At 35.8% G+C, this 21682-nt stretch overlaps 2 protein-coding genes across 7 annotated transcripts; one reads left to right on the top strand and one right to left on the bottom strand.

Annotated features, from left to right (window-relative positions):
* Positions 1 to 219: 219 nt before the first annotated feature.
* Positions 220 to 5090, bottom strand: LOC126799414 (protein cornichon homolog 1). 3 transcript variants are annotated; one of them, XM_050526618.1, is made up of 4 exons: positions 5006 to 5090; positions 4443 to 4624; positions 2705 to 2827; positions 220 to 539 (listed from the first exon to the last, which is right to left on the bottom strand). In XM_050526618.1, exons 1-4 carry the CDS (start codon positions 5078 to 5080, stop codon positions 479 to 481), a joined length of 441 nt encoding a protein of 146 aa, XP_050382575.1. In that variant the 5' UTR covers positions 5081 to 5090; the 3' UTR covers positions 220 to 478. The 3 variants fall into 3 exon arrangements, with proteins under 3 accessions (XP_050382575.1, XP_050382573.1, XP_050382574.1); XM_050526616.1 differs by lacking the exon at positions 220 to 539 and adding an exon at positions 697 to 793; XM_050526617.1 differs by lacking the exon at positions 220 to 539 and adding an exon at positions 2439 to 2580.
* Positions 5091 to 7596: 2506 nt separating this feature from the next.
* LOC126798603 (OVARIAN TUMOR DOMAIN-containing deubiquitinating enzyme 4-like) lies at positions 7597 to 11261 on the top strand. Of its 4 annotated transcripts, none has more exons than XM_050525609.1 (7): positions 7597 to 7655; positions 8538 to 8589; positions 8835 to 9407; positions 9534 to 9655; positions 10063 to 10103; positions 10722 to 10820; positions 10925 to 11261. In XM_050525609.1, exons 2-7 carry the CDS (start codon positions 8565 to 8567, stop codon positions 11094 to 11096), a joined length of 1032 nt encoding a protein of 343 aa, XP_050381566.1. In that variant the 5' UTR covers positions 7597 to 7655; positions 8538 to 8564; the 3' UTR covers positions 11097 to 11261. The 4 variants fall into 4 exon arrangements, with proteins under 4 accessions (XP_050381566.1, XP_050381570.1, XP_050381567.1 ...); XM_050525613.1 differs by having other exon boundaries at positions 7635 to 7678; XM_050525611.1 differs by lacking the exon at positions 7597 to 7655 and adding an exon at positions 7707 to 7833.
* The last annotated feature ends 10421 nt before the right edge of the window (positions 11262 to 21682 follow it).

Below are 21682 nucleotides of genomic sequence, written 5' to 3'. Positions count from 1 at the left end.
CTATCAGTTCAAACATCCAATTGAAGTAGGAAATTATGAGTCAGTTTGAGATGCAGAAATGTTTTGGGCAGTATAATATCAGGCCGGGGTTATGATGCAAAGGACGACAATGAAAGATCTATCATGCTTTTCTCATCACCAATTGCCATTGTATAGATCCACCATTTAAGCCACCGAATAATCAATGGTGTATCTAAAAGATTACCACAATTTAAGATCTTCAAGAAAAGTCAACTATACAAAAAGATCCAATTTACAAGCCACATTACCAGTTCCTATTAGTGAATTGGAATACTTGAGATATCAAAACAACAAAGACATGGTTTCCCGCTATGTAAAAGTTACCGAAGTTCATTCTACCTTCTGAGGTGTAAATTATCTATTCATTGCGCTAGAAATCATATTTTCAACAGTACAAATAAAACACATGGAATACAAACTTACATGAGTGGCTATTCAACTGTCGAGCAGAGGGTACTCAAAAATAATCCACAGCATGTTCTTCATCAGTCAAAGAATTGAAAGCAGATATTGTAAGCCTGCAAATTAGGATTCGTAGTAAGCATATATTTAGTGATGGAGGGATGTCAAAATTGTAAAAGTAACTAGCGACCATCAATACTGCCTCAACAAAAACAAGAAACTTGACTGATTAGTAAAATTGTATAAGAATTTATTTTAAAAATGAGTAAAATTGGAGGCACGAGTGTATCATTTATTTTTACACTTGATATATTGGTTCAAGTCGTGGGAGTTGAGAATTGGGTTATGACTAGGATAGATCAGAGGTACCCTCCAATGTAAACAAAACAAAGTTTAAGAAGCTCACATACATGACGAACAATTTCAGAATCCAAAATTACCCCAATAATGAGGATACTAGTAAACAACAATTACACTCCAAAGGTTTAATTCACATAGTAGACGACTAGAACACGATAAGCTAACAACCCCGATCTCATTCAGTACATGAAAAGAGACAGATATGTAGACTTAAAAAAAAGTACATAAACAAAAATTAGATAGGTACACGGAGATTATAGGTTTAATCAGGAAATCAGTATCTAGTGTTGTAATTATAATGCCAGTCACGGACAAGTCAGTCTCATATCAATAAATGTATGAAAAATAGAGGAAAATCACCTTATGGACAGGTAATTCATACTTAACTTTCATCTTTGTAATAGACCCAGGCACAGCTGCATTTGCAGCATGCACAGGTAAAGCCATTATTTTACGGCACACCTTTGCATTACCTGGCACTAGAGTACAGCAATCTGCTTTATCTATGAAACTAGATCAAACAATCACACTTTTGCACACTATGCATTATTGCACTACACACTATAGATTAGCAATATGCTATCTTTCATTTAATATTATCAAAATCACTCTTCTATACAATGAGAATCACATTCTATTCCTGTTTCCCAATTTCATTGATAGCTTTGAATAGCGAAAATCAGAGAGTGACCAGTTTGTGCATTTTTTGTGTCCATAGCTCAAACAAAGCAGCATAGCTTTTTTTTTTTTTATGGGAAAACATTCCTCAATGGAACATTACTATGAAATGACCTTTTGGAAATGAACAAAAAAAAAACCCTCTCTCTTTCAAGAGTACAGAGGCTGGGTGATCTTCCATTTTGTTACTGATGTGACAAGTTCCTCCAAAGCTAACCAACAGCATGTAAAATTTTCACCAGGTGAATAAAATTTGAAAGAAAATATGAATGGTGGGCTTCATGTTGCCATTAAGCTTCGTTTTCTATTACAACATTAATCTGTACTTCAATATGTGCAAACTCTCCTTTATCAGACATATTCAGGTTTGCAATATATTGGACTCAAACTCTTTATAGACCACCTCTTTAAGAAAAGACCAAAATTGTTGATTAATAATTGTAAATCTAAAGAGAATAAGTTTAGATTCACTAAAATAGTAGCATTTTTCATATAACCTAGAAAGTCATATCCACAAACTTATTAGTTTAGAGTGAGACGCTTATAGAAGGGATATAAATGCTTCTTCTAAGGATTAAGAAAGGACTGATTCTGTTCACTGGTAATTGCATATATAACAAGAATCTAATCATGTTTAATTAGATTTCACTATTAGTATGTCTGTTTTTGTGAGAATATAGGTCACAATTCAGCATCGTATTGGCCCAGACTGAAATGACCAAGTGCTGAATTATAAATACTTAGTACAATCAAGAAGAAGAGAAGACACTGATTACAGGGTCATCAATAGTCAGGACTGTAAAAAGCAATTTCTAAATGTTGTTAATACCATGACAAAGAAGATATATGAGAAACTAAATTAAGAAAGTAAGATGGTTTTCACAACACAAAAGTGAAATCAGTTGTCACTAAAAGTTACACTACCAAGAACCAGGTATGTTTTGTCCCTAGTAGACAAATAACCGGCAACATCTTCATTACTTAAGAGGTTCTACTGGAGCCTTATATGTATGTCCAGACTAGATTATATAGTGTCAGTTTTAGAAATCTAGAGAAGAGGCGCAAATGTCTAATTCTTCAGATCCGGACCACGGCACAAATATTGCAGAAATGAGAATTCTATAACCAAACAGCAAGACACAGGTAATTAGAATTAACAAACCAATTAATAAAGCAAAATGTAATATGTATACTACTATAAACGACTGAAAAATTCTATCTATATACACAGTAAAGAAAGAACCTGATAATAATTATAGCGAGGAGACAAAAGTAGACACCGAGCTTGACAAGCCGGCACTTCTTCTCCGTGTTAAGAACCCTGAATACTTCTGTGACATCAATAAGATGCTTTTGCTTTATAAACCTGGATAATAGAAAGTGGAAGGTTAGGACTTTGTAAGGGTTAATGCAACTTCACCTTCCACCAATACACCAAGATATATAGAGGCAGACTTGTCAGTAGAGTATGCCTATTGAGTGACGATCAGTTATTGTCATTCCTTTGTGTTGCACGTCCTATTCTACCAAGAATAGTAGACCAAATGTCATAATCATCTCAAGATGCACCGACTGTAAACAACCCCCTAGTTGTGTCACTGCAAATACCATTTTAAAGAAGACATGTTCTGAAATTACTGTGGTATGTGCATATAAATAAATAAAAGCTCTGCTAGTGAGTAGTGAAAGACAAAGGTGCAGTGCCTGTCATCACCTTCTTTTTTTATGGGTTGTAAACTGGTCCAGTCAAAGGTTTCAGATATTGGATTTGAGAATTAGGGAGGGAAGAATGAAGGATACAGTTGATCGTTTTACACGGAAAAAGAATAAGAGAAAAGAGAGTCACTCGCATTCAGCTCAACCATCTGTTTTCTAATATTATGAAGAATCAAAGTGCATGAAGAAATTAAACAGGCCTTTTTTTTAACGTTTAATAACAATTGTCCTGCCCTCCCTTTCATAGGCTTCAACAAGGCGAGTTTGATCTGCATTTGAGGCAGTGGGACTAGCTCAGATGAGAAAGGATTAGGCAAAATAAGAGAAACAAAGAACCACACAACCCAGTGGGTAACCAATATCAGATGCTTTGGCAATCATTACAAAATATTCTAATGTGATAGAAGTCAAGATTAAAATCTTAAAATTTAAAAGTTTCTGGTACTCTCATCTGTGTTGCTGTGGGTTGGAGTGATAGACGAACTAGAGGATGGTCAGAAGGAACCCCCCCCCCCCCCCCCCTGGAATTAGAAACTCATATTTTGGAACAAAATTAACCCAGATATTCCTCAAAAACTTCAGATATAAAAGCTTGAAAAATTGTTAATCTCAATTCAAAGCTTTTTTAGTGTTAGCCTGTACTGAGATTTCAAGAAGTACAGCCTAACACCATCAAGAGAGCCTCAATTGAAGGAATCACCTTACTTAATGTCATTTATTTTTATCCCACCAATACCAAATACAATCTTCACTCCTTCACTGAGGACGTACCAGCTAGTTTGAGCCAGTACTGTGAAACAAGCAAACACTAAAAGTAACAGCCTTAAAGTGATCTTCTGCCACCATCCATTGTTCTATCCATTTTCCTTAAAATACTAAAAGCACTGCAGAATAATAATAACACCATCTATTGTAAATAATGTCGAAAAATGTTTGTAATGAAAAACTGCATGCAGTTCAGAGGTATATTCAGAGATGGTGCTACGGCAAATCACCATACAGAAGTTTTTTAAATCACATTCAAATTATTGCATTAATCAATTTTCACTCTATTCATTACAGACGAGCATCTTTGACAGGTTTTATTGTCGTAAGCAAGACAAATGCAGGTTTTCTTGTTCTACGATTTCCCAAACACTTGATTGGGTTATATGATGTTAGTATTAGGTAATGATTTCTTATCCAGTTGTTTCAATTCATTTGATTACTCATGTTTATATATAACTGTACACTTGTTACATATTCAGATAGTTACTGATACTTACAGCATCACGATATAGTAAGTAAGGGGGACCGTGAAGAGGAACATGAACCAACGCTGTGCCAGCAGAAACAGAGCACAGAACACTCCATGCGCAATGAACTCCGGAAGAACCAACTGATTGATACGAGTCGATAGCTCAAACGGATTGATATAGTCAGCCTCCAAATCCGTTAGCATCACATACTACACAACAAACATTAAGAGAACAGTCAGCAGCAATAATCAGTCTACAATGCCACCAAAATCGAAGCTGCAAAAAACGAAAACAAACACGATAACAATACATTTGACAGCAGAGAGCTCATATTATGCTCCCACAACTGTATACTCTCCTTGGAAATCAAAATTTTCCCCTCCCACTGATTTTTCAGCTGACTATGCATACGTGAAAAGCTAGTGATTCGAGGCAGTCCTTTCGAGTCAACTAGGTCTGCGTTTCTAGCTGAACCTAATTACCGAGCAAGTATGTAGGCAAATCTACTAAATTGGACAGGAGAATTCCAAAACCCTGGGATGAGATTTGTGAAGAAAACGAAGGCGAAATAGTGAGAGAGTCTGGAGTACCTGATAAAGGCTTGAGGCGAAGAGAGCAATGTCGATGAAGAAGCAGATCAGCCAGTAGATCAAATCCCAAGCCATCTGCGGAATCGGAGTCTACTACTGCTGCTGGTGGTACTATTTGGTTGGGAGGGCTCTCTCTTCTTCACTTTACATACAGTTTATAGTTACACCCTTCCTTTTTGCCTTTCCTTTTTTCTCTTATTTTTAGTATTTTCCCGCTGTAACTATAATTTACTACCAATAATTACCAATAGCGAGGTTACCGATATATAAAAGGAGTAGGGGTGTTAATCGGTTTGAATGGTTCGGTTTATAGGTGATACCGAACACCAAACCGTTCTATTTATTCGGTTCGGTTCGGTTTGGTTTTTCACTTTTTAAAAAAAAAACCAATTGTGTTCGGTTTGGTTTTTCTCTGGTTTATATCGGTTTTTTTTTCGGTTTTTTTGTAAAGAAAATCGGAGTTTCTTTCCTTGTCTATCTACTTAATTCTTAACGAAATAAAAAGAACATGCGGACAGATTTGCAAAATTCTATTTACAAGATATAGTTGCTTCACAAATGCATACAATTGCAAAAAGCCACTAAACAAGTTATACCACATTAGTAGGCATGTTGTCGTTCCAATATCTAAAATTCAAAATATTAAATTTTGACCGTCAGATGTGATCAGCATATTTAAATAAGGATATGGTAAAAAATTCATCTAATGTTGATAATATTTGGGTCTCGATCGATGTGGTCAACATTAACTTAATTTCATCTAATTAAGTGAATTTGTTCTTACCCCCTCCTTCTTGACTAGTTTTGGTGGATTTTTTCATGCACACACTCTCACATATATGTGATGTAGCAGCTAGTGTAAAATTTTCAAAAATTTTACGTTCCATGGATAAGGCTACCCATAGGTGATAATAAGCGTAAAAATGGTTAACCGCCTCGATCGGGACACAAACGTTATCGAAAAGATGTGATTTTTTTACCATAACCATATTTCACTATACGTAACGCATCATGCGGACAAATTTGCAAAATTCTATTTATAAGATATAGTTGCTTCACAACTGCATACATTTGCAATAAGACCACTAAACAAGTTATACCACATTAGTAGACATGTTGTGGTTCCAATATCTAAAATTCAAATTATGAAATTTCGACCGTCGGATGTGATCAGCATATATAAATACATATATGGTAAAAAATTCACCGAATTTTGATAAAGTTTGGGTCTCGATCGATGTGGTCAACATTAACTTAATTTCATCTAATTAAGTGAATTTGTTCTTACCCCCTCCTTCTTGACTAGTTTTGGTGGATTTTTTCATGCACACACTCTCACATATATGTGATGTAGCAGCTAGTGTAAAATTTTCAAAAATTTTACGTTCCATGGATAAGGCTACCCATAGGTGATAATAAGCGTAAAAAGGGTTGACCGCCTCGATCGGGACACAAACGTTATCGAAAATATGTGATTTTTTTACCATAACCATATTTCACTATACGTAACGCATCATGCGGACAAATTTGTAAAATTCTTTTTTATAAGATATAGTTGCTTCACAACTGCATACATTTGCAATAAGACCACTAAACAAGTTATACCACATTAGTAGACATGTTGTGGTTCCAATATCTAAAATTCAAATTATGAAATTTCGACCGTCGGATGTGATCAGCATATATAAATACAGATATGGTAAAAAATTCACCGAATTTTGATAAAGTTTGGGTCTCGATCGATGTGGTCAACATTAACTTAATTTCATCTAATTAAGTGAATTTGTTCTTACCCCCTCCTTCTTGACTAGTTTTGGTGGATTTTTTCATGCGCACACTCTCACATATATGTAATGTAGCAGCTCGTGTAAAATTTTCAAAAATTTTACGTTCCAGGGATAAGGCTACCCATAGGGGATAATAACGTAAAAAGGGTTGACCGCCTCGATCGGGACACAAACGTTATCGAAAATATGTGATTTTTTTACTATAACCATATTTCACTATACGTAACGCATCATGCGGACAAATTTGCAAAATTCTATTTATAAGATATAGTTGCTTCACAACTGCATACATTTGCAAAAAGACCACTAAACAAGTTATACCACATTAGTAGACATGTTGTGGTTCCAATATCTAAAATTCAAATTATGAAATTTCGACCGTCGGATGTGATCAGCATATATAAATACATATATGGTAAAAAATTCACCGAATTTTGATAAAGTTTGGGTCTCGATCGATAACATATTTAATTATGTATATTAAAAATATCTATAAATAATATAATTTTTTTATAATATATATATATATTCGGTTTTTCGGTTCGGTTTCGGTTTCCAAACGTCCCAAACTAAAACCACACCAAATCTTTCGGTTTGGTGCAGTTTTTTTGCGGTTTGGTGCGGTTTTTTTTTTCTTCAGTTTTTTTTCGGTTTTCGGTTTTTTTTCGGTTTTCGGTTTTCAATTAACACCCCTAAAAAGGAGTTCTCATCGAATATATATATATATATATATATATATATATATATATATATATATATATAAAAGGAGTGTACGTACTAGAAGAGCTTAGAAGAAGAAAGAGAGAGACGAAGAAGCAAAACCCATTCCTGAGTTCATCATCTATCCATTGCTTCCCAATTGGGTACTCTCTCCTTTCTTTGTTTGGTTGGTATCTTATTCCACCACACCCGAAACCTACTTTTGATTCTTTACGTCTACCGCTTTCCTTCTGCTTCCACAATTCTCATTTCAATTTTGTATAAATCGTTTTGGTATTTCTATTCAGTATCTTTTTCTTTGTTGGTAGTTGAATTCCGCAGGTATTGCATTCCATTTTGCACTGTGTTTTTGTTGGGTAATGGGCTTGGTAAATGATTTTGGTAAGCACATATGCTTGTTGACTGTGAATTGGAAATGTTCAGTTTCTTAATGCTTCCTTGTGAGGATTGTATATTTGCATTGTCAGATTTTCATGGTATTTTTCTTATATTTTATAGCTGAGAATAATTGTTATTGGTTTTTCTAGAATTGAATACGTATGATTGGTGGAACCAAGGTCTGCTTCGCTTGCTCCTTGTTTTGGATAAAAGATCAAAATCTGTGGATATGGGGTTCTCAAGTTCCTTCTCTTGTTTTTGCTCTACATGCTGCATTGGGATATAAATAATTATAAAATTGGGTTATGTGTTTAATTGCTCATTATACCAGCTACAATAAAGGTGAGGCCTTGTTTTAGGGACAATTTTCTTCGCTACGTGGAAAGTCACCTTGGATTAAGAGGTTCAGAAACAGGGTTAAAAAGAAGTTAAGAACTTCTAACCCATAGTGGGAGAATAATTTACAGGAGTAATGTTTGTATTTAAATGGTAAAAGTGCTTCTGGTAGGGGAATAAACTTTAAGAAAGCGTGGTTTGTTTTTGTGAGGCTGGTTAAAAATTGTCTCTCAGATTGATGGTAGCTTTTTGTTTCATCTTATTTTCATTTTCATTGCTGGTTCTTTTTATAACTCATATTCAACTGGTAGGGAGGACCTCTATTAATGTGAAATGGAATGAAGGTAAATCTTGATTATCAAGGTAATATGATGTAATATCTTGTTTTAGTTTTGTCACCTCCTTTTTATTTTACTTACTTTTTCGTCTATTGATGATGTTGCTGGATTGTGATTAGATTGAAACACCTTAAATTGCAGTTTAAATTGATAAAATAGAACTGTACATGGTTAGGTTTTCATTTCAACATATTTTGTTGCTAATGTGCAATTGTCATATATTGGTGTGTGGTGTGTTGCATTAACTAGTTCCATTCTTCTAAGCCTCAGGCTACGTGAATACGATCGTTTGTGCTCACATCAACCAGGCTTCAAAGAATGTTGTCTGCATGAGTGGCTATATCCAAATGCAGATGGGCAGTAAGATCTGCAGTGTAGTGTCTCGAGGAACATCCAGTTCATGTTGTTACCGACCAGGGAGATCGGTAAATAAACTCAGCAGCTTTTCCCTCTTAAAGAGTCGTCCATTCGGAATTGGCCAAATGCCCCATGGAAGCTGTTTCAGGTCTTGCTTCTCCATGGATGTGGGCAACTCAAGGTCCTTAACGGTTAATGCTAGAGGAACTCAAAAGCAATGCCTAGATATTTCATTGGCATATCAGGGTATGAAAATGAGAATTTCGACTCCAAGACAAGGAATGTTTCCCAAAATCAAGTGTAATGTGGGTCCAGTGTCGTGGCCACATGGATGTGCTTCGGCTGGTTTAATGTTTGGGTTGCTGATTTGTAATTCTTCTGAGCCATTATACGCTGAAGCAGCTTATAAGAATGTTGATGAGGAAGACGACGATGATTTGTCATATTCACATGGGAAAAAAGTTCATACTGATTACTCCATTATTGGTGAGCAGCATGTCCTTCCATCATCATACTGTTTTTTTTCTCATATTTTGGAGCTGTTATTTTAGTAGCTATGTATTTGAAGCTACTAGTTGACTTCTGTATAGCTCACTTCTCCATTCTACACAGGAATACCTGGAGATGGAAGGTGCTTGTTCCGCTCTGTTGCTCATGGTGCTTGTTTACGGGCAGGAAAACAAGCTCCTAGTCAAAGCCTTCAGAAGGAATTAGCAGATGACTTGAGAGCAAGAGTAAGTTTCTATTTTGAGTCATTTTTACAATAATGAGTTAGCAAATGACTAGAGGGGGAGTGTGTTTCTGTTTTCCATCATTGGTACAACTACAACACTAAGTTCAAACTTCATATCCTTGTTTTTAAAAGAGAGAAATCGTAATTGCAGAATCTTCTTAGAGCTCAACCATTTGGTTAAATTTTCTTTAATTTCCTATATCCTGAATCTGAACACCTTGCTCTAATTGGTATTCACTGTGCATATGTACCAAGTTAGTTAAAGAAACGAAATTTGATAATAATTTACTTTCGTAGAGCATTCACCCACGAGATTAGGATGGTCGATAAGGATATTTAGTGTCATTCATTACTCTCGCTATAGTTTTTTAGTTAATTGAGCACTTATATGTTCTGTCATATCTCTAGGTTGCTGATGAATTTATCAAAAGGAGAGAAGAGACAGAGTGGTAAGTTTACTGATTGCGAGTATCATCCATAATGACAGCCTTTTGTCCCTTTTGATGGTAGAATGTCTCTCTGTAAGGAGTCTGTCCCAATTTTTCGAATAAGAATATAGACTGCAATATGTGATTGGCAAAAGCATAGTTTCAGGACTTTGATCGAGGAAATTGTTGTGAGCAGGGGTTTTGATTTGAGCTTAGATTCGCTAAATAATGGCCAAGATATAACTTCTTTGGATGATGGAATATGACATGATGCTCCTCTTTTTCATTTATTCCTTCCCCTTGCTTCCTAATTTTGGCATTGGCATCTAATATGAATGATGAAAGTGTAATGCAAACAACTGTTTAGACTTAAAGACCCAAAGATAATGACAGGTCGACATGAGGTTATTAAAATCTTAGTCAACAGAAACATCCAAATTAGTTCTGCCTTTGTCCGGGTGTTGACTTATTATTGTGAGACCTGATAGCTGGTATAACCAAATCATTCGATAATCCGTCAAAACCCAGGGACCTAACTTTTTATTTTTGCGGATGAACATGTATTACAGTTACAAAATGAGATATAGATGTGCCCACTGAATCACTGATGTATATTTATCTCATTGAATTCCAAGATAGGTTTGTTGAAGGTGATTTTGACACATACGTCTCCCAAATAAGAGAGCCACATGTATGGGGAGGTGAGCCTGAATTGCTAATGGCTTCACATGTTCTTCGGTATGTCCTCATCTATTTTGTGCTTTCTAATAGTGCTGCTGCATTAAGCTTTTATTATTTCACGGATTTATGTTGTTGAAGTATGAATTTCATGGTGGCTGCAGAATGCCGATCACAGTATACATGCATGATGAAAATGCTGGTGGCTTAATCACAATTGCTGAGTATGGGCAAGAATATGGGAAGGAAAATCCAATTAGAGTCCTCTATCATGGTTTTGGCCATTATGATGCTTTGCATATTCCAGGAGTGAGAAGTGGTAAATCTAGGCTTTAACATATGTATCAATCAAAGTCCGGAAATTACCCATTCAATTAGAAAGCATCCAATAACCAACACAGTAGCCTTGCAAAGTTGTACTCTTTTTTGGCCAAATATTATGTTGTAACTGTACATTGTTTCCAGTTGAGCTGTGTGCATGACCTTCAAATTCTGTTATTACTTCAAGTTGGTCCATCTTTTTCATTCTTCTCATCTTTTCAGATAGTTGCATCTGCTAAAGAATTCAAAGCTAGTATTGCTGTGAACTATCTATATTTTTAGAGTTTTTTTCACTAACAGTTCCTCAACTCTGGTGTACCTACTAATGTAATACCTCAACTCTTAATCGTACCAATGTGATACTCAGACTCTAGTATTGCTATCATTGAAGTACTTCCGTCAGTTTTTTTCAATTTCTCCGTCATTTTGGTGACGTGGCAAGTACGTGAGGCTCACAAAGAGGGTTAAAAGACAAAATTAACCCCATCTGAGAGGAGCAATGTTTTTCCCGCCCTTTACCTTGAGAAAGACATCTAACAATTCCAATTTTGGCGCCAATTTTCCCTCCCTACTCCTTAATTTGTGTCTCTTATCTAAACTAAAGAACTACCGCCAACCAGTCGACCACAATCTGATAAAACTTAGATCAATCTCATTTTCTATTTTTACCCTAGCACTTGTTAAACTGACAGAATAAATATAGAAATTTATATGGAACATCTCATTTCCACAATCTCATAAGAATATAGAAACACATAACTTAACGAAATTCAAATACATGTTTAAGTACCATTAGTTGCCACCTTTTATGTTGATCTGCCATGATTTTTGCTTGTAAGAACTAATGGTACTTAAACATGTAGTTGAATTTCGTTAAGTTATGTGTTTCTATATTCTAATGAGATTGTGGAAATGAGATGTTCCATATAAATTTCTATATTTATTCTGTTAGTTTAACAAGTGCTAGGGTAAAAATAGAAAATGAGATTGATCTAGGTTTTATCAGATTGTGGTCAACTGGTTGGCGGTAGTTCTTTAGTTTAGATAAGAGACACAAATTAAGGAGTATGGAGGGAAAATTGATGCCAAAATTGGAATTGTTGGGTGTTTTTCTCAAGATAAAGGGCGGGAAAAACATTGCTCCTCTCAGATGGGGTTAATTTTGTCTTTTAACCCTCTTTGTGGGTCTCACGTACTTGCCACGTCACCAAGATGACGGAGAAGTTGAAAAAAACTGACGGAAGTACTTCAATGATAGCAATACTAGAGTCTGGGTATCACATTGGTATGATTAAGAGTTGAGGTATCACATTGGTAGGTACACCAGAATTTAGGGACTATTGGTGAAAAAAACTCATATTTTTAACGTTTTCATACCTCTTCCCCAATTAGTATTCCGTTCCTCTCTCTCTCTCATTCCCTAGGGGTGGAATTTGGCATGTTCAGTTCGGTTTTGGGCCTAAATTGGAAACTAAACTGAAACTAAACCATAGTTCGATTCACGGTTTTTGACAGACAAAATTAAACCAATCAGTTCGGTTTATTTTTTCGGTATTTTTCCCTGTAAAAAAAAAAGAAGTAAATTGAAATTTAGTAGAATCGCATATGGTAAACATTGGGTATTAGTCAGGTTATACTTCTATTTATCCAAAGAAGATTACTTCTAACTTCTAATAATACAAACTTCATAATTTCATACAAATACCAAAGTGAAATCTAAATTAAATAACACAATTCTTAGTTTCATACATCATAAAACACATAAATTCATAGTCCAAATTAAATTAAGTTCACATAATAGACATAAAATTTCTCATATGTTATAAAATAAAGGAAGAAACTTACTTACTTGATTGAGAGAGATATGAGTATTATGGGAGAGCTTGCTAAATAGAGAGTAAAGAACATGACGAGAGAATAGATGAGGGAAACGTGGTGTGTTATTTCATTCTTCATTAGTCTCTTTATATAGTGATATATACAAGACTTGGTGACCTCTTGTAGTTACTTGGTGATCACTCACAAGTAACTTGGTGATCACACACAATTAAACTTGCTTGGTACTTACAAGCTAAGAAGCTTGTATGGCACTCACAAACATCATTGGTGTTACATTACTCACTAGTGAAAATGTCCTAATCTGTTATGTGGATAGCCACACTAATAATTATGTTTACAACATCATAAAGTATAACCCTCCTTGCCACAAACCCTCATTCCCCAACCTCAAGCCCTTGAAGTGGTGTTTGGTGGCAACATTTTGTTCCAAACATTCCCCGCCGCATTTGAACATGACTCCTTTCGTAATTCTACACACAACATTAATAAGAGAAACATCAAACATTAGAAAAACTAAAATATGAAATATATACTTTATATATACATAAACTTTAAAACTTCATAAATAATATTACCTTCAACAACTTCATGACATATTTCAACTTCCTCAATCGTGAGCTCATGACTTATGGCAACATTGTCATTCCTAATCCAATTTTGAACACATATCAATGCCTCCACCATTTTAGAATTCGATAAATCACGATATGTATCAATCACTCTCTCACAAGTGCTAAAGCAAAACTCTGAAGATATAGTAAACACAGGAATAGCTAACACATCCCTAACAATGTGTGTCAATATAGGGTACTTGTGAACTCCATTTATGTTCAACCAATCCAACAAATGGAATTTCTTATGATCACTCTCCATAGCATCTCCAAGATACCTATCAACATTATTGTTAATGATTTCGGTTCTCTTTGCTCTTATTCTTTCTTCTTTCTCCTTCAACATCTTATCAAACTCTGTTAAACCCTCCCTAGAAGTTGAAGAAGTCCCTTGATTTGCCTCATTAGACACTTGAGAACCACCAACACTATATCCCCCTCTTGCTTATTCCTTCAAGATGTCGATCAACCATATTTCAAACTGAAGTTATTGATCACTGAAGTGTCCACTAATATATCATAACCTTTATATTATGTTTAGAATAAAACTATCACATTATGAAACGACTATATGAATGAAACTTCTCGAGATCGATCGACACCAGCTGATGTGATCGGGATATATATTTAGTGACCCTATAAACATTTCATCTAATTCGGACCTCGTTTGACTGTCGAAATTTCGGCTAAACCGAAACACCACTAATAGCCCTATGGGTAGACCTATTACCGGGAGACGATGCCAGAATGGGGCTTCAATGTTCACGACCACATAATATTACCGAACGGGGATGTGAGGTTGAATCCAAAAAATGAATTTTGGAAGGCTCCAGTCAAAAGGTTTATGTTTAATAAAAACACGTGTTTTTTATGTTGACTCGTGAAATTAACGGTCAAACGAGGTCTAAAATTGACGAAATGTTGACATCATACCGTGATAAATATACAAATCACATCGGTCGGTACTAATTGACCATATTCATTACTTAGGTTGTGGATCACCGAAGTGGCCACTAATATAGTATAAATTTTATACTACATTTGAGTTACACTTGTAACATTATGAAACGACTATATGAAGAAAATGTCACCTGCTCAATCAACACCACGCGATGTGATCGTTACATATAATTAAATATGGTAAAAAATTATCCAATTTCGGGCTTGTTTTACCGTTGGTTTGTCCGGACAACTTAAAACACTAATAATTTGCCATGTGGGTAGACCTATCACCAGGGGCCGATGGCCGAAAGGGGCTTACATGTTCAAAACCATGTAATATTACCCGGACGAGGATGTGTGGTTGAATCCAAAAGAGGAATATATGAAGGCTCTGGTCAAAGGATTTTCGTTTAGTAAAAACACGCGTTTTTATGTTGACTCGTGAAATTAATAGTAAAACGAGGTCTAAAATTGACGAAATTTTGACAGGGTACCTTGATAAATATAAAAATCACATCGCCCGGTGCCGATCGGCCATATTCATTACTTAGGTTGTGGATCACCTAAGTGACCACTAATATAGTATAATATTTATACTACACTTGAGTTACACTCGTAACATTATGACGGAAACGTCTCGTGCTCAATCAACATTACCCGATGTCATCGGTACATATAATTATGCGCGTGGTAAAAAATTTACCCCATTTCGAGCTCGTTTGACAGTCCGTAACTTGGGTCAACTGAAAAAACTATTAATATGCCTTATAGGTGGAGCCATCACTAGGAGCCGATGACCGAGCAACTTTTACATTCTCCAACTACATAATACTCGCGACTAAGTGTGTGCGGTCGAATTCAAAAAAACATTCCGGAAGGATCTAGTCAAAGGGTTTCCATTTGGTAAATCGACATTTTTTCGGTTGATTCCATTTACGGACGGTCAAACAATCCCGAAATCAAATGAAATTTTTACCATGTGCGTCACTATATGTGCTGATCACATCTAGTGGTGTCGATTTTCCATACGTTGAACTTTAGTTCATGATCAACAAAGTGTCCACTAATGTAGTATTTGTATAACATTGTAACTAAGTATTAAAAAAGGACTATATGTAGAAAACATGTCTAAAAAGTTAATATAAGTTGTTGATCATATATAATTGTTACTAATAATAATTTTAAGAAAAGAGAGTGAGAATAATTTATCTGCCAATGTAATTTTTCAGAGTTGCACTATGAATTATGTTGTGTGATCTTTTTTCATTGTCTAGATTTGCACATTAATTGTGATGCTACATTTTTTTACCTAATGAACACTGATTATTTGTATAGAAATTGACATTGAATCTCATTAATAAGTAATTTAATTCATAGTATTATTAATTGTGATGCTATATTTTTTACCTAATGAACACTAATCATTTGTATAGAAATTGACATTGAATCTCATTAATAAGTAATTCAATTCATCCCTTAAAAAAATGTAATTCAATTCATAGTATTAGAAGAAGCATTCAAAAATGATACAAGGGAAGATTTCCCATCATCCAAAACCAACATTAAATTAAGAAAAGCCCTATCCACTTCAACATCAAAAGTTGATACAAAGAAATTGCAACATAGCGCCACTACTTGTCTTGAGCATAAGCATGAATCAACAGTAATCTGTATTTTTGCAGGACTCAAACCTATAAAAAGGGAAAATTGAAATTTTTTTGCTAGAAGACCAAAATATAGTGATTGTAAAACAAATGTATTTTCTATTTAAATCAATAAACCGTTTCTATTACAGCATATTAAATACAAGATCTAATGAAAATGAAGAGACAAGTATGAGAAATTTTCAAAGTGTGAGCATTCAATATCAACTACATGTACATACTTGAAGTCATTCATCCATACTGGACTTTGTAGACCTAGTTCCAATTTCCACCTTGGGAGCCCTAACAGACAAACATAACAGAACTCTATTAAAAAACTATGTACTGAGTACTGACACATATGCATGTATCTCAATTAAATGAATTATATCAGATTATTAGTAACATGGATCAAGAATATAGGTTTAAATAATTCTGATTATTAAGATCATGTAAAGCTAAAATGACAAATCTCTCTATAACCAAGTATATAAAACTTAAAATCACTCATAAACAAACAAATTTTCTTCCAAGGACCATACAATAGGAAAGCCCTCCATTGTCGTCTCTTGCCTGAAAAATTGGGGCCAATATATATTATGTTATGCAAATGACCCACAATGACATCTTCACATCAAATAATTGATTTATAACAAAACTTTAAAGAGAACCAGTTCCTTAGATGACTAAATATAGTAATCATAACGCATGTCTATAAGAAGGTGACACAAACGAATTCTTATTAGAGGCAATCATTGTCTCTAAAGTTGGACAACAAAACAAATTTCCCTTTTGCAAACTCATACAGTCAGTCTAGCAGCAACTTAAGCCTCCCCATTATACTGATACCACTAGAACAACTTTATATACCCAAAACAAAATGCTACACTATCTACCCTCTGTCTAACAAATTGAAATACAACTATGCCACAAATCAAAAACATTATAAGCTAAAAAATCAAACCAGCTACAAAATTCTAAAGCTAGTGATGTAGAATCAGCAAATATTATCTAGAATGCTTCTAGGAATGTTTTATGTTTTAGGATTTAATGTTCACTTTGATTAAATAGATTATTTAGTAGTAATTTTCCTATCTGATTTAGCACTAGTTATAATTCTTATAAATAAGAGCTTTATATTGAGTTAAACGGTAGATTGAAATATTGAGATTATTACTTCCTTAAACCTCTGGTTCTCTATCTTCTTCTCGCTATTCTCTCTCTGTTCTCTGATCTTAATCCTCTGTTATGTATTAAGATCAGAGAACCGAGAGAGAATAGATAGAAGAGGATAGAGAACTGGAGGTTTAAGGAACTAATAATCTCAATGTTTCAATCTACCATTTAACTCAATACAAAGCTCATACTTAAAAGAACTATAACTAGTGATAAATTAGATAGGAAAATAACTCATAATACTACTAAAATAACCTATTTAATCAAAGTGAATATTAAATCCTAGAACATAAAACATTCCTATAAGCATTATAGATAATACTTGCTGATTCTGTATCATTCTCCACCACCGAAAGGACTCGACACCGGTGAGTAAAACAGCTGCTACGGAGGGGAGGACGGCTGGTCTTGCAGGATGTAAAGTAATTGTAGTGCCTCCAGGATCAAAAACATAAGTATTTCCTCTTTCAGAATGCGTGATATTACAATCAAAAAGCCACGGTCATCCTAAAAAAATATGAGCAACATCCATAGAAAGGACATCACAACAAAGGTCTTCAGAATAAGATCCTAACTTCAGACACTGCTTGGTCACATGTAATTTTGTCTTGTCAACCCAAACAACACGAAAAGGATGAGGGCGAGATTTAGGTGTTGGTTTGAATTTTTTGAAGGCACTAGCAATGTAACAAACTTCAAGATCAATATCATCAATAAACTCCATAGGCTCAACAACCTCATCTTTTGTGACCTCATGACAATTCTCAAATTCAACAGGAGCAATGGTCAAAGTACGTTGGGGACAATAACCTAGCTGAGTTGACATAGGTTTCTCAAAGAAAGAACAATCATCAGGTTGTTGATCTTCCGTTTTTTAGGAAGAGCCATTCAGTCCTGACAACGTAGGAAGAAACAGTTTTTCTTGCAATGTGTATGTCGTATTAAACCATGTAGACATAGAAGATTTAATTTGGTCCTGAATCTTATCACAAAAGGTGTGGAGGAAGTCGGTGTATTGCTCTTGAGATTTCATCACAACCATGGTAAGGGCATCCGTGTGCTTACTAAGAAGATCAAGATTACCAACAATCTCCATAGGCTCAACAACCTAAACCTCACCCTCATCCTTCTCGTGTTGCTTGGGTTGACAAGACAAAATTACATGTGACCGAGCGGTGTCGTGCTCCTCTGAAGTTGGGATCTTATCTGAAGACCTTTGTTGTGATGTTCTTCCTATGGATGTTGCTCATATTATTTTGCGAAGACCGTGACTTTATGATCGTAATATTACACATTCTAAAAGAAGAATACTTATGTTTTTGATCCTGGAGGCACTACAATTACTTTACACCCTGCAAGACCAGCCGTCCCTCCCCTCTTTAGCAGTTGTTTTACTTGTTGGTGTCGAGTCCTTTCGGCGGTGGAGAATGATGCAGAATTAGAAAGTAGTATCTAGAATGCTTCTACGAATATTTTATGTTCCAAGATTTAATGTTTACATTGATTAAATAGGTTATTTAGTAGTATTATGAGTTATTTTCCTATCTGATTTAGCACTAGTTATAGTTCTTATAAGTATGAGCTTTGTATTAGTTAAATGCTAGATTTGAATATTGAGAATATTAATTCTTTAGCCTCTGAGTTATGTTCTTCTCTTGTTCTCCCCTCTCCCTATTATTTTTCTGGTCTTTGTTCTTAAGAGATATTCTCTCCTAAATCCTCTATCTTATTTGTTTTCCCTCTATCTTCTATCTAGTTCCCTTCTATTCTACCCTCTGTTTCCTATCCTCTTCTGCTCCTGCATCAGCTAGTTATAAGCTTTGACCTTTCTAGCTGCAATCAACATTACCAAACAACATTACACACCAAAACTAAGTCGAAGCTCGAAAGCGAACAAAGTAACTAATCAGTAAAGAATTGAGGGACCTTCACCAGCAATATCACCGCCTCCTGCAAGGCCTACTTGAGAGAGCTATGTTGAGCTTCTCGGCGACCTGAAAGAATGAGAATGTATAAATTAAGAGGAGCTAAAAACTAAGAGGAAGAAAACCCAAATATAAGAAACTTCACCTGATCAGAAATCCCTAATCGAATAAGAGCTCAATATATACATATCACTAAGCCACTCGGTGACTTGCTTCCTTTGTACACTTTATCCTTAACATTTCATTGAATAATCTTTAACAACTGATGACTACTCAATTAACAATTCAGTACCCATGTACTAACCGATCACATATCCATGTTTTGAGACCAACAAACCAAAACTGAAGCCACTATAATGCAACTCTTTAACTAGATAGCTCAATTTACTTCTCCACAATTATACTTACAGTTCAATACTAATTCATCCGTAACCAATTTCACAGGTGGGCGTATATAGATTCCAAAATCAATTTACAACTTTAATCATAACTTGGTTCTACCTCTACAATCCAAATCCAAACAACCGGATGTAATTAATAACCAAACTCACTTCTCACAGTTCAATTAAGAACTGAAACCACTTCACAGCAATAGGCAAATTCTACCAATTTTTCATTTACAGAAAACTCCATAGACTCTAAACAACCAAGGAGTTCTCAATTCGCAATTCTATGTTTACCAGCAAGCAACCATTACTAGGAAATCAACCTTCAAATTTCCCAAATGACAGAAGCTTCCTTCAACGAATTCAAAGCAGCAGAATTCGAGTCGGGTGATCAAATGAACCTAGAAAAATTTCTAGTACTTCACCAGCTGCACACGAAGCCTATTGAAGCCCAAATTTGCCAGAGTAGCCTCCAATCCTCGAAGAACAATGAAGAAACAGAAAACCCAGAAAAATCCAAAATCGAATTAGTCAAGAAATCAATCAAACTAAATCACCAGGATGATGAAGACGACGAGATGAATGATTTCCATGCCAAATTCGATCGAATCGGTGGCTGGAAACGCCGATGGCACCAGTGGTGGATCTTGAACGGGTGTTTAGGGGATGCTTGATCTATAATTGTAATAAAGAGAGGGTTTGAAAATCGGCCGAAGGCACAAAATATTTTTTTTTTGACAATGTACACAAAAGATGAGATTCGGCAAATGTACACAAAATATTCTGTGATTTACACTTTTGAACTGATTATTTTACATTATCTGCATCAAAATACCTCCAAGTATGTAACCGAGGATGGATGAAAAGTAAACGCAGAAAAACAGAAATCCCAAATGGGAAAATCCTCAATATCATGACATCTCATGCTCGCTAGAGTGGAGGGCACACATAACTTCTTGGTGGAATGGTGCAGTGAGCCTAATACCATGTGCGATCTATCACTCTAATTTAAGAATTAACCTTTAATTTTTAGGATTAGAGATTTAATTTGATGGAAAAAAAAAGGAAGAAAAAAGAGAGAAAAAAAAGACGAAGAAAAGAAAAAAATTGATGGTCCGTGTGAGATTAGAGAGATTGGTGTTGGAGGAGATTAGATGTGTGTGAGTGTATGTGTAGGTGTTGGTGAGGGGATTGAGTGTGGGAGAGTGTATGTGTAGGTGTTTGTGAAGGGATTGAGTGTGGGAGAGAGTAGGGGATGCTAGCTCCAATTAAAAAAAATTAATACAAGTTTTTTTTCTTTTTAATTGACTTGGGAATGCTTGAGCATCCCTAACCTTGTGAAAGGATCCGCTCCTGGATGACACTCCAAAGCTTGACACCGCTCACGGCGAATCCTTCGTCCACGGTCGCCAGTTGGAAGAAACTGGAGCTGAGACGCGTCGGGGGCACTGAGGAGACTTGAAAGGAGGTGACGACGGTGGAGGACGGCGGTTTGAGGTGCGGTCGACGGGTCACAAAGGGAGGAGCAAAGCCTATCCCACGCTAAGAGCATCCGCACCGGCGAGCAAATATGCCGGCGTGCTCGAGCAGGAGGAGGGACCAGCCGGAGGAGCTCGAGCAGGAGAAGGGGAGGCTCGCACCGGCGAGCAGGAGGAGGCGAGCTGCTCGCCCAGTCAACCCAGCCGTGGTGCTCGTCCGATCGCTCGAGCAAATTTTGCTCCGGCGTTTGCTCGATCGCCTGGCGGAGCCCACCGCCCGTGGGTGACGTCAGGCACGGGCGAATTTTTTTTATGTTAGGCACGCGCTAAAAAAAACAGCGAGCCAATGAATTGCTGCCACGTGTCAAGCTGATTGGCCAACGGTCCAATTGATCTGGGCCTTTCATTTTGAATCAGAAATTTCGATCCAATGGCCAGAATTAATTGGCAACGGCTTCTATTTGATCATAACGGAAATAAACCCAAAAATTGTAAAAAAATCCCCAAAATTTCAAAATTCTCCCAAAAAATTGCCTATAAATACTACTTCAATTTGTTATGAACTCACACCAATTTGTGCACAACAAATTTCACATCTTCC

Source organism: Argentina anserina, chromosome 6 (assembly GCF_933775445.1).
Source record: "Argentina anserina chromosome 6, drPotAnse1.1, whole genome shotgun sequence".
Classification (NCBI taxonomy): Eukaryota; Viridiplantae; Streptophyta; class Magnoliopsida; order Rosales; family Rosaceae; genus Argentina; species Argentina anserina.
Note: the sequence above shows the minus strand (reverse complement) of the source record. Positions and strands in the feature narration are given on the sequence as shown.